At 40.9% G+C, this 13,732-nt stretch overlaps 1 protein-coding gene across 2 annotated transcripts in view; it reads right to left on the bottom strand.

The window, feature by feature from the left end:
- TENM2 (teneurin transmembrane protein 2) overlaps window positions 1-13,732 on the bottom strand; it is a 923,830-nt gene that overhangs the window by 189,759 nt on the left and 720,339 nt on the right. For both annotated transcript variants that reach the window (XM_035013873.1, XM_035013878.1), the window contains one exon: window positions 9,261-9,466. In XM_035013873.1, the coding sequence (XP_034869764.1) occupies window positions 9,261-9,466 (206 nt within the window). The remainder of the gene's footprint in view (window positions 1-9,260; window positions 9,467-13,732) is intronic.

Genomic DNA, 13,732 nt, shown 5'->3' with positions numbered 1-13,732 from the left:
GTAGGATTATAATGCTGAAAAAGGGAGATTCGTTTCAAAAATTTTTAATCTTTAGAATGGACTATTTGTGAGTTTGTGGAAGAATATTCAGATTTAGAAAGATGTTCCCTACCTATTTTTAGTCAAAGAATCAGGGTAAAAATTGCATGTGTGGTATTACTCCTATATTGGTAAAAACGATTGCTACATGTGAACAGAAAACTGTTTGGGAAATATACTAAAAAAAAGTTGTTTTCTAGGTTTCCTAGCATCATCATATATTGCTTTTATAATGAAAAAAACATAAATAAAGGTTATCATTTTAAAAAATTGAGATTTGTTTTGTATTGCTTGTTTGGGGACTTGTGTTATAGATGCTTTGAAAAACATGGTAATAATAGCTTCTGTCATTTCTTTCTTTCTTTTTTCTTTTATTTCTATGTGCCGGCACAGTTCCAAGTGCATTATAAAGATTACCGCATTTAAATCTCACAGCAATGCTATGAATGTGTAGTATTACTGTCTCCATTTTATAGATGAGGTAATGGAGGCAGAGACCGGCTGAGTGACTTGTCCAAGGCCACACAGCTTCGAAGTACTAGAGGTTGAAATTTAAGACCAGGCAGTCTGGACTGGTCCGTACTTTTCTGCACATGCTTGTCTGTATTGGAAACAACAGCATTGGCATTCCGCAGAATATTTATTTAAGCTTTATTTGTATCTGTGTATTTACATATTCTGAAAATTGTATTTAAATCCCCGCAATGACTTGATATATACAATAGGACCCATTATCTGAGGATATTTGGAATTAATAAAAGGCCACTTAAAATGAATGCCCTTAACAAATGGGAACATGATTAGGACTTCATCTTGAAGAATGAAGCTCTAATTATAAACAAATTATTTCTACCTCAGACTTAGGAAAATTCAGGTTATATTAGGAACCATAGTCTAATTGTTCGAATGCACATTTATCCCTACACAAAATGTGATGGCAAACATTTCATTGTCTCTCAGCTGCATCGATTGCAAAACACATCCTGGTCTCAGAGATGTCAAAGATGAGCATTATGTGCATCTCCGAATCGATGGAATACTCGAGAACAATGCAGCATCACTTGAGCTTGACTGGTGTAACACCATCAGAAGGGATATTTCTGTAAACACACTGGCTGTCTCTGTCAAATGTCCTAGGACCTCTCTTGGTGTTATTCTAATCGCCCTCCTGGAAGTGCCGATTTTGTCACCTGGTTACTTCTTGCTGCTGCGTATTTAGCTGCGTTTTACCTCAGCCAGATCCATGTTTGCCAAGGCTTCCCCCCAGCACTTTAAGGCAGATCTCCGGCACCACTGTCACTGACTTAATAAAATTCCTGTTTGTGCATGAGTTTTAACTGTAGTCCATCAGCGATGGTGTTTACATCGTACTTTGTGCAGGCTGCTCCTGGAAAGAAGCGCCTACCAGAAACGAGAACAAAGAGGGGTCTGACTGCTCAGCCCCGACATACCAGTTTTGAGGCTCTCCATTCTTTCATGTGTAAAATGGGACTGCTCCTCACAATGCCTACCTCACTGCGTTGTTGTGAGGATAAAATAATTCACAGGAAACAGTCCCAGGCACATTGAGCTCCCAGCTAATGCTGACTATTACGATCATAACTAGTGTTACACGGGGAGGGAGCTCTGAGTAGAGAACATTTTTATAAGTGATCAGATGATTAATGAATATTTTTGTCTTATAACAACTTTTGCTTCTGTACGAAACATCCTTAACCTGAAAGGGGCTTCAATTAACATTTTAAAAGCCATTAATTTCTGTGAAGATGTTGGAATAAAGCTTTTCTTAATATCTCTGAATGTAGGGGCACCTGGGTGGCTCAGATGGTTAAGCGTCTGCCTTCGGCTCAGGTCATGATCCCAGGGTCCTGGGATCGAGTCCCGCATCGGGCTCCCTGCTCCTTGGGAGCCTGCTTCTCCCTCTGCCTCTCTCTCTCTCTCTCTCTCTCTGACTCTCATGAATAAATAAATAAAATCTTTAAAAAAAAATATCTCTGAATGTAGACTTGAACTTCTGTAACTCTCATTTATTAGGAAGCTTATCGATCTGCAAGCGGCTTTCTTTGAATGCACACTGGCGTGTGTTTGCTCAGATAAAGTTGTATAAGCAAATGCACTGGTGGATTCTGTTCCACCAAATGCCATGTAGAGCAGAAATACAAGTTTGTGCCAGAATGTGAAACCAGGAGTGCAATTTCAAATGGACATGTAACATGTCCCACAAAGGTTACATGTATGTATAGATGTATGTATATATATCTATATTATAGGTGTATGTATATATCTATATGTGTGTGTGTGTGTGCGCGCGTGTGTATTTTAGTGCAGAGGTTTCGAAGCTAACTTTCAGTTTAGGGTGCAACCTCTCTATTTCTGTATTTAAGGCAAGGGATGGAAGTTGTTGTTAGATATAGTAAGTGATTTAGCCTTGAAACAATTATTTCCTATTGCTTTTCTTTCAAGCTTGTGGATCAATTTAATTGAAGAGTAGTCAGAGCCCATAAGGGAAATGATTAAAGAAAATACTGTTGTGATTTGCAACTACGTATATATATTCATTGTGATTTTTCTCAAAATGGTACAAACAAAACAAAGTATATAAATAAATTGAATCTTGAGTGATGTAAGATTATAGTCACCATCCATAGCCTCCTAATTCTTCTTTTACTCACAATAGATTCAAGCTTGTCATGAATTCATTTTTCTTAAAGAGAGAGACATTACAAAAATTAAGAAAAGTATAAAGAATGTGGTAACAAATATCCGTATTTGAACCACTCCAATGCATAAATGTTAGCATTTGTCATATTTATTTCCAATCTTCGTGCTTGTGCTGGAGATGGGGAGGGAGTTTGCTTTACTGTTAATATTTTATTATGGATCAATATTTTATTATACTCCAAGAGGTGACCATTCTCATGAGTTTAGTCTCTCTCCCTGTGTCTCTATCTGTGTAGAGTTTTTTCTCTGTTACACAAACAGTAAACATACATATACCAAGATTAATATTATAATAAATACGGATTTGAACTATACACTATATTTATGCTAATAAAATCATTGCTTTTATCCATTTTATTAATGGGGTTCTACATAAGATCTCACTTGAAGATAAAGGTCTTTGCCTAGGAAATTTGCAAGCTCCTGAATTACAGCGCCTCTGAGAGTCTACTCAGTCTAAATACGCAATGTGGTGCTGTCCCCTCTTACTCATCCTTGTCTTTCCAGTTTCTGTCTTTCTCCCTGAGTTCCATGTTCTCAAGCATTACCCTTCCTGAAAAACATCCACAGTGTCCTCCCATGCACCTCTCTCAACACTAGCTGTCTTGTAAAACTCAAGCATCCCTGGAGATTTCTCCTTAGCTCTGCTTGGTGGCTGCCCAGGAGGGCACCCACTCATTGAAGTGGCAGTTTCGGTTCCTGTTAGGATGCACCAGATAATCACAAGGGGCCTCCTGAGAAAGACCTTTCCAAAAGTACTTTTAGTACAATACAGAAGAAACCAAGTCTCTTTTGGTTTCACAAACTCTTTCTCCATACCTCAAATTCTTTGGGAAAGGAAAGGTCTGAAAAACATGCCTGTAAAAATATGCCTCCCTCCAAAATGAAGTTAAATCATTATGTGATGTACTATGCAAGCTGACAGTCATACTCTGGTATTCCCTCTGCATGAAGCTCACGCTCCACAGGAAGGGGGAAGTCTGGGGAGAGCCCATCTGACCGGTCAGTGGGCACCACAAGGGCGTGGAGATGGCAGCATGGGCAGAGAAGCAGGGTGCTCAGAGCACTCAGGGTCCCCATGTCCCAGGGACCTAGCCAGTCCCACCTCAGACTGCAACTGTGTGCCGTTTACATACTTGGGGAAGAGAGAAGGGGACAAAGAAAAGTGAGAGTTCATTTTCAAAGAAGGCTCTGAATCTGAAAGGGATAAACCCAAGGGGGCAAAAGCTAACATCACTAATCGCCATCTATAAATTTGCTTTAAAAAATGTCATTTAGGGGTTTTCTGCTGATGAAGACAAATAGGAATGTGTGCTCAGCTCATTTTATCTTGGCCCACACAGGCTCCACCTCCTGGATTCCAGAGTATTTCCTATGATCCTGGAGCAATTTGTGGTCTCTTAAATAGTTCCCTATTGTTTAATGTGTCTGGTGGCTAGCATTGCTTCCCATCCCACAGACACATCTCAGCGTAAAGCCCTGGGGGGTCAACGGCATCTGCTTCTATCTCAGTGCCACACAATCCCTAGCATCTCCCTCTAAGAACCTGCTGGAGCTGCAAGCCCACTCTCTGCTTCCAAGTTGCCTCTGGAAGTCACTGGGCTCATGGCTCCATCAGTCTGAGTGATGAAATAGGCATTTTTAATATTTGCTAAACAGGACTGTAGAGAAGGTGAGTCTCAGCAGGGCTCCCAAGCGGTAAGAGCATCTTGTTGTCTCAGGTTAATCATGTACCTCATTTGCCAATTATTGACTTGTTCTCACAAAGGATTTTACTTGGCTTGACATATCAGTAGCAATCAGTGATGAACTGTCAAGCAAACTTGCTCACCGCCTTAACCACCCAAGACCCCGACTTGCGGCAACAACCTCTGAAATTTCCTTTGATGCCTAGCACTGTAGCCGGGTCAGATTATTATTATTGCTTCAAGTCTGAAGTTCCTTTCCAGAACTGAGGTTGAGCAAATCTGACACAGTTTGTCTGATTTCAACTACCTGGCAAGATGCACTAGGCTTCCTCACACACCATCCCTGTTAAGAATTCGAATTGGTCCATTGAAACTGGTTTATATTGACTTTGTTTTTGTTTTTGTCTAGGTCTTAAAAAATGCAATACAGGGTGTCAAAATGCTGCATTTAAAAGACAATATAATAGCTGCCTTTCGAATGGACAAAGACTAAACAATGAAAACACTCAGGGTATGTAAGGATTCAGGTAAATAAAATGGGCACCTATGCCCTGCTGCTGGTAGCTAGGAGGTTAGGGTGCATTAACTGGTGCAAACTTTCAGAAGGACAATTTGGCAATTCGTATTAAGTCCTCACGGGTTGACTTTCAGGAAAGGATTAAAGGTGTCCACAAACACTAGCCACAAGGACAGGTATCTCAACATTTTATTGTAAGTCAGTAGGGCTTTTCCTGGATTTATCTGGTGCTCCATGTCTCAGGGTCAACATAAGATTGTATTTCCTGCTCCAGTGAAGTTAGGATAGGACTTGCTTTGGTCCGTCAGACAAAGGCGGAAATGACATGCGTCACTTCCAAGCAGAAGTCTTCAGGGAAGGGTCCAGAATTCACCACCTTCTCCTTCCTTTGCTGCACAGAACTAGTATCTCCCTGAGAGTGGAGGTTCTATAGGTCTGTGTCCTTGAGTGAGGCTGATATTGCGCCAAGGCTTCTTTAATCCATGCGAACGTGTGAAGTGGGGTTTCCCAACTTCAGCACGACTGACACTCTGGGAGGGATAATTCTCTGTCGTACGTGTTTAGCAGCATCCCTAGGGGTGACCCACTAGCTGCTAATAGCAACTCTGTCCCTGTGTGAGAACCAAAAATATTCCCAGACGTTGCCACAAGCATCTGCGTTGGGGGCAAAATCACCCCTGGTAAACGAAAAATAGCTTCTGTTATTTTAAGCCATTTAGATTCTTAGTTTTTTTTTCCCCCCTGCAAACTGATAGATTTTATTATAGCAAAAACATATGTAAACATTCACCAAAAGGGGTAAAAATTATGGCTGTTTTCGCTTCCTTTTGTTTCTCTGTTTTGAAATTCTTTTCTACAATGAAAATGCAATTTGTTCTTCCATAAGAAGGAAAACACACTAGAAAATTAATTTTACCTTAAGAAGCTATATTTACATCATTGCTCATCTATATACAGTATTTGCTAGGGCCACACAGAGTTTCTTAGTACCACGAAACACTTGTATATGCTATCTTTATGTTATGCTTTAGTGGACAAAGTGTTTTCCCATTCTACCTCTGTTGTGGTGGTGTAATTACAACAGCATTGTGAGCCAGGTAACACAGGTAGACAAACTGAGGCTAAAAGAGGTTAAGGGCAAAGTCTAAGATCTCCTGGTTCATATAAGCAGGGCCTCTATCCTGAACTCTCCAATTCCAGGACTTTCTCCCCCATGCCACGTTGCCTCTGTATCGCTGTAAAAAGCTACATTCAAAAATTCAACTGGGACTCACTCTGATTCTTGAGGTAAGAAAGGGTTCTCTTCTGTATTTAATATCCTTGGACAAGGATACTAAACCTTGTAGGCTCTTGGTCAAAGCATGATACTCAATAAAATTTAAGCATAGCTATTTCATGCAACACAGCCAATAGAATTTCATAGTCATCCCCCTCCCCATCTCTTCCTCTTTCTTTCCAGCTCAAATGAGTCACCTTGGCTAGACTGCCAATCCCCATAGAACTTATGTTCCTTGATAGGATATGCCAATAGAAATGAGAAATTCTATAATGGTTCGAGATGTGAGTTAGTCACCTATCCCTGCAAGGAGCTAAGCACTGTCTCCTCGAGGAAATGTAGCTCATCAAATGGACATGAATGCACGTAATGACAGTGACTGAATGTGAGACTGTGTAGGGAGTCGGTTTTTTCTCTTTTTCTTCTTTTAAGAAGCGCCCCTATATTGTACCTGTCTTGTGCATTTCTAAGCATCTGCACTGTGTCTCACTTACTTGACCCTCTAATGCACGCTAAACTCCCAAATTGGCCGCTGGACTGAAACCCTCAGCGTACATCAGCCCATGCCTATTCATTTCCCTTCCCTTGAACTGTGATGAGGCTGTCCCTGGAGTGGAGCTATTTTGAGAGGACGACCGCTAGAACAATCACTAGCCTGGCAGGAGATGGACAGTGTGGTGTAGCCACAAAAGAAAAGACATTGTCATTGAGGGTTTGAGTCCTGAATGTCAGAACAGCAGGGAAACTGGGCAGAGTATGTTCCTGCCTGCTGTCCACTATCCCTCAGTTCCAGGGAGTTACCGACTTGACTTGCCATGATCATTTGCTTTTCCATGATACTAGTTGTTCAGAGCATGCAAGGGAAGGGGGTTAACAGTGCTTTGGTACAGTGTCGGGAAGAAGCGTTTTTCTCCAGCAAAGCTCCTTGCATCCAACCGACTGAGAGGAAAGTTATTCTCAGCTGTGCCCAGAGGCATGTTCATATTTATTCGAATAAGGCCAATAAGCAGATTTCACCACCTCAAGTCCTTCCCTGTGCTGTGGTAGAATCAGTGGAGTCTGAGGGTCAAGGACACCACCTCACAATCTGCATAACTTCCCAGGGCAGCACCCTGCTGCCTGGCCAGAAGTTACAGAAATGCCATAGGGACGCCTCTCAGCTGACTTTCTCTATTTCTCTGGATGCGAATCTCTTTGAAGAGCAGATAAAAATTTTGTATCAGGAGTTCTGCTTGGTCAGGGGCTATGTTAACTCATCTCTGAATAATCAGTGCCTAGACCAATAAATATTTTTCTGGATGGATGGATGGATGGATGGATGGATGGATGGATGGATGGAGGATTTATTGATTGCCACTTTACACATTGGTCCCTACAGCCTGGGCTGTCTATGGTAAAACAAACAGAAAACAAAACAAAAAGTCCCACAGCCCTCCTCTAGTCCTTTATATTGATTCTTTGATTCTATCAGGTTGTAAAGATGGGATTGCAAATAAGTTTCATTTTGAGAGTCAACACTGGTCAGTTGGTAGTGGTTGCCTTGAGGGTTCTGTTGGAGGTTATGTGTGCACTGAGCTCACCGAGGAAAAAATGCAGCCATCAATGAGCAATGTCGGCCATGAGCCAAAGACAAAGAAATGGTGGCCTGACTCCTTTGCATTTGCCGATGGGTTTAGAGCTTTCAATTCTTTCAATTCAATTTTCTAGATGAATACCTTTCCAACACATTTTAAAGTCATCTTTGACTGGATAAAATGAGTAGTTAAGGAAGTTTTCCTTCCACTGGGGTATTTTCCTAATGTATTTCTTTTTGTACTTGCTGGATTTGAAAGCCAATGAGGCAGGAACGCCCTACTTGGTTTTTCTTGGGATACGCAATTCTTATTGGAAAAGAAAACCAAGCTAGGTGGGTGTTAATTTGTCCCCAGTGGTGTGTATATAATAAAATCTCTACCAGGACAAATTAAAGGATGGATGAGAGGAAAAACAATGAAACCCATAATCTAATCCAATCTCTTCATTCCCAACACTGGGGATAATCTCACTTTCATAGTGCCATGGACGTCCCAAGGAACTCAGTAGAGGGAGGAGTAGAAATCACGGAGAAAGGGCTGAATTTTGGTTAATTTACACAACGCTTTGGGATGTCTCCTACTGATATTGTAATAAATTGATCCAATAACTAGAACACCTGAAATGAAAATGCCCAAGGATAACCTCCAGGGCTGGCAAAGCTGACTTCACCAGGTAGGAATGTCATCTTTTTTTTTTTTTGAGGTACCATTCATACAACAGAAATTATGCCATTTTATAATTCGGTAGTTTTTTCGTATATTCACCATGTTGTACAATCGTCACCACTATCTAATTCCTGAGCATTTACATCACCCCTAAATGAAACCCCATACCTTCCAGCAGTCAGTCTCAATTCCCTCCTCTCCCCTCCCTGGAAATCACTCATCTCCTTGCTGTCTCTATGGGTTTTCCTATTCTGGGCAATAAATGGAATCATACAGTATGTGGCCTTTTGTATCTGGCTTCTTTTACCTAGTACCATACTTTCAAGATTCATCCATGTTTTAGCATGTAACAACACTTCATGCCTTTTTATAGTTCAATGATATTTCACTGTATGCATAGGTCACATTTTGTTTATCCATTCATCAGTTCATGGCCATTTGGGTGATTTCCCCTTTTTGGCTATTATGAATAATGTTGCTCTGCACAGTCATGTATATGTTTTTATGAGAAAGAACATTTTCAGTTCTCTGTGTGTATATATCCAGAAGTAGAATTGCTGGGTCACGTGGTGATTCTAGCTGTGACTTTCTGAAGAACCGTCAAATTCTTTTCCACAATAGCTGCACTGTTTTGTATTCTCATCAGCCATATACCAATGTTCCAATTTCTCCACATCCCTGCCAACACTTGTTATTGTCCAACTTTCAATTATAGTCATCCTAGTGGGTAGGGAGTGGGAATTTCTTTAAACTCATAGGTCCATCGAGCATGGTCATACCTGGGCATGAGATGGTGGAAGTCCCCTTCTTATGTAAACACCAAAGAGAGCATCCTTCCCAAGGGAGATGTTGAACTTTAAGAACTGGGGTTGACTGATGTGAATCTGTGATCTCCAAAACACGCCTGGGGGGACTTCTTGAGTCACCCGTCGACCAACTTCTGCTTCACCACTGTCTATGCTGCTGTTTTTCAATGACCAGGGCACTGGAAAACAGGAAGTGACATCAAGTCAGTGACATTAGTACACATTTGTTGGTTCTACATTTCTGTTAATTTGCATGCCAGGCATTGAAAAAAAATGAAGATGAAACTCGTGGCAAGTTCATCTTTAAGTATAAACTCATAACCCAGGGCAAGTGAAATACTGGCACAATGCTTTCCAAACTTCTGTGATTGCTCTTTACTGATCGAATACAGTAGGAGCTGGAGTCTGGGAAGTACGTGTAAAGCTTCTAACAACCTCGAATAGGGCTGGGGTGTACAATTACCAGCAGGGGAGACAAGAGTGATATTAACTTGGCACCAAATTTAATTCTTGTAGCCTTTAATTATTCTTCCCAGCCAGAAACAAGTCCAATATACTGACATTTTTACAAATGGAAAAAAAAAAAAAAAGAAGAAGCAACAGTGAACATACATTGGCCCAAAGTAAATAGCAATAGAAAATAAGGACTGGATCTCAGATGGACGTAATATTGGGGGTGACTCCTTCCCTGGGAGGGATCTAAGCACCATGTGGAAATCACACTTCTTTCATGGTGACATCAATGTACCTCTGTTGCATTTGAAATTACGTATATAGAAAATATTGGTTGTCCACACTCGGCTTCCTTCAGAACTTTAATAAAAGGGGTTGCAGAAATACCTATTTTTAAAGAGTATTTCTTAATAACAATGAAGCAGGCAGTACCTTCTACACTCCTGAGGGTGGTTTTATTTGCAAACACAGAATTAAGGAATAGCTGGGAGTTACTAGTAGTTGCCCAAAAAAAAGCAAGTTCATCTCTCAGAGCCTTGTTTTCCCGATCCCTTAAGTGGGAATAAAATCTAAGTGGAACCTAGCTTTATAATGGTCATTAGTGATTTGTTCAGATGGAACTTCTGAAAGAAGTTCTGGGGGTCTTTTCACTTTGTAATCGATCACTTTGATGGACTTGTGCGTCGGAAAACTTCTTTAGCACAATGGGCAAAGGACTGGAATCAAGCTCCCCTCTGCATTCTGTAACAGACAGGCTTTTCTGAAAATATTTATCTATATTTGGCTGCAATTCAGTGCAAAAGGTTTGGACGGTCAGGAGAGGTCATGGGATTGCTGAAGGCTGGCATGAAGGGTTAGTGAACTATCTGACTTGGCGGCCCTGCCTGTTACTATCTAGCCCCTGCATCAAGACAAGGCTCATAAATGACCTTGGTGCCACTTTCTCCATCTGTAAAATGGAAGGGTGAAATTTTTGGATCTCTGAAGGTTTTCCATATCTAAATTATAAAAGAAAACCGCAGAATGACTTGAGGGTATGAAGTTTTGTTTTGTTTTGTTTTTTTTTTAAACAAGAGAGGGGATGATTCATTTTTATTTAGCTCAATAATGGGTCAAATAAAAAGTCAACAGGGCTTAAAATAAAGCTGGAGAAATAATGATTTGGACTTTTTTTTTTTTAAAGATTTTATTTATTTATTTGAGAGAGAGAATGAGAGAGAGCACATGAGAGGGGGGAGGGTCAGAGAGAGAGGCAGACTCCCTGCTGAGCAGGGAGCCCGACGTGGGACTCGATCCCGGGACTCCAGGATCATGACCTGAGCCGAAGGCAGTCGCTTAACAACTGAGCCACCCAGGCGCCCTGATTTGGACTTTAAAAAGAAACTCTTGACCTCTAGAATAATAAAACCAGAGAACGGGCTTCTAAGGGAAATTTGGAAGCTTTGATCACATAATATCGTTAAGAAGAAACAACTAGTAAGTCCCGAATGGGTCAGACCTTTAGATGGGACTAGATGGTTTGTTCCTCAAACATGTTATGTGGATGTTGGACATGGAATACTTCCCTGTAGGGGGAGGGATACTACACAGTATGGAAGAGCAGGGATTCTGGGCTGAGACTTCCCTGGTTCAAATCCCAGCTTTGGCACTTGCTAAGTGTATCAGCTCTCTGTGCCTTAGTCTGCACATCTGTATCGTTGGGACACTATTATTTATTTCACAGGGTTGTTATGAGGATTTAATGAGCTAATCCATGCAAAGCTCTTAATATAATTTTAGGCACAACATAAGTCTTAAATAAAAATTAGCTATCATTATTATTATTATTATTATTATTATTATCTGCAAGGCTCTCAGCCTAAACAGAATGTTGTTTATTTTGCTGAAATAATGACATGTCCAGGGGGAAACACTTGTTATCACCCATTAATCAGAAGCTCTAATTATTATAATTTGAAAACTAATTTGTGCTTAAAAATGCTGCTGTTGGCACACTGCCCCCTCCCCCCACATTAAGGCCTTTTGGGGGAAGGGCTATAATATAAAGGATGCAGTAAGGAAGGGGTGTAATAACAAGGACCCCTGGGGAAGAAGAGTTTAGAGACCAAAAGTAACCCCAGCAGTCATAGTGTGGCAACAAGTTAAAGAAATTCATTTAAAATAAAAAAGAACTTTAAAGAAATTATTCATCTTTAAACGTAATAAGATGGGCTTTCCTTCATATCTGTTGGGCTTTCAGGGGTTGCTGGGTTAATGACAGGATATGAAAAAGAAGCAGGAAATCAGCACCCATGAGCCCGCTAATCTACTGCTGAAACTGAAACGGATTTTGATAATGTCAAGCCAAATGAGGATGCAAGAGATTCGCAAGGGAGCCAGCTGCTGGAGGGCAGTTGCTCTGGAGAAATTCAGACAAGGAGCCTCAGGGGTTTGGTTCGTATAGTAGTAGGATACCCGTTCTCTCACTAGACCCAACTTCAGGACACTGCCTTTGGTAAATGAGCTGCTACTACCAGTGAGGACAGGCTGCCTTTTCAGTGTTCACACCTCCTCCTAGGGTCCCATAGCTCCCCTCCTTCACGTCCCATCCACTAAAGGAGGCAGTGCATGTGGGTGATGAAGTACAGGTTTTGCAGCCAGACAGGGCTGGGTTAAAATTCTGTCTCCGGTTCTTCCTTGCTGTGTGACCTCTAGCAATTTGCTTAACCTCTCTGGGCCTCCATTTTTTTTTTTTTAATGTAAAATGGAAATGAAAATAGTAACTGTCTCACAGGGTGGGAGCAACAAATGGGAGTACACAAAGGAGGGCTTGTACAGGGCCTAGCACATAATAATTGCAAAATAAATGCTAGTTAGTTCCGTTTAATTAAATTAAAAAAATGAAAAACTATAAGGGGAAAGCACCTAGCTTTCTTTGTAGAGTAAAGGATTTTCTAAAAGAAAGAAACATCATATGGATATGTAATACATATGTACGTATATATGCATACATGTATATATACATCTATTTATCTGCATACCCATCAATCGAGAGAGTGTCGAATTCTACTGACATCGACTTAACTATGGGAACAAGTGTGAAATTGGTAGTCAGGATCTGTTCCCACTACTGATTTTTGGTAGGACTTTCCAGAAGCTGGTATGGCCACTTTATCAATTAGCTTACTTTATTGATAAACCTGCTTTATTGAGTAGCACTGAAATTAAGGTCCAGCTCAAGCGCACCTTTGTACTGATGCCCTCTTTTTCTTTTCACCCCGCCTTCACTCCTACCACCAGACAAATAGGCTCCTTCTCTCAGTGTTCATAGCATCTACACTTTGGTATTCTGTGGGGTCCAGCACCTGTTGTTCGGTCCTATCATTGATCTTGCCTGCCTTTCTAAGTCTCTTGTATTAGACACTGTACTTCCTGAGGTCAGGCAGAACGGCAAATGCATCTTTGGGTTCTCTGTGGTTTGCACCTGGCAAACTGTAGGTGATTTATAAATGCTTGTTGAACTGAATCAAGTTTTACTTGTCCATCTGATGGGGGGTTTTAACATAACCCCTGCCACTACTAGGTAAAACGGGAGTGTTAAGGAAGATTTATTTTGAAAAGTTGCATATAAATTGACTTTTTTTCCCTAAATAAAATCGAAAGCTCTAAAGCTTTATGGGGAAATTTACTATTTAAAGGAACCTTCCTTGTGGATCCTTTCCAAAAATCACGAGTAAACTCTTAATTTATCTTTTGTGTAAAACCTTATAAATAAATAAGCGAAACCAGGGGAGCTGAAATGTAGTGGAAAGGTCCTTAGATTAATAACCAAAAGCCATGGGTCCTAATCCTCATACTTAATGACCTTGGCCCTTTTGTGGAAGGGAATAGGGGTGTAAATGAACTCTTTGGTTGAACTCCCCTCCTTGCTACTAAGCAGCTGGCTAGTTTGAGGCCCATCTTGCTCTCAAGGTCTCAGTGTCCTGAACTACATGGACCCACAGATATCTTAA

Source organism: Mirounga leonina, unplaced genomic scaffold (genome assembly GCF_011800145.1).
Source record: "Mirounga leonina isolate KUSES-001 unplaced genomic scaffold, KU_Mleo_1.0 Mir_104, whole genome shotgun sequence".
NCBI classification, from domain to species: domain Eukaryota; kingdom Metazoa; phylum Chordata; class Mammalia; order Carnivora; family Phocidae; genus Mirounga; species Mirounga leonina.
This window is presented reverse-complemented; position numbering and strand designations above follow the sequence as displayed.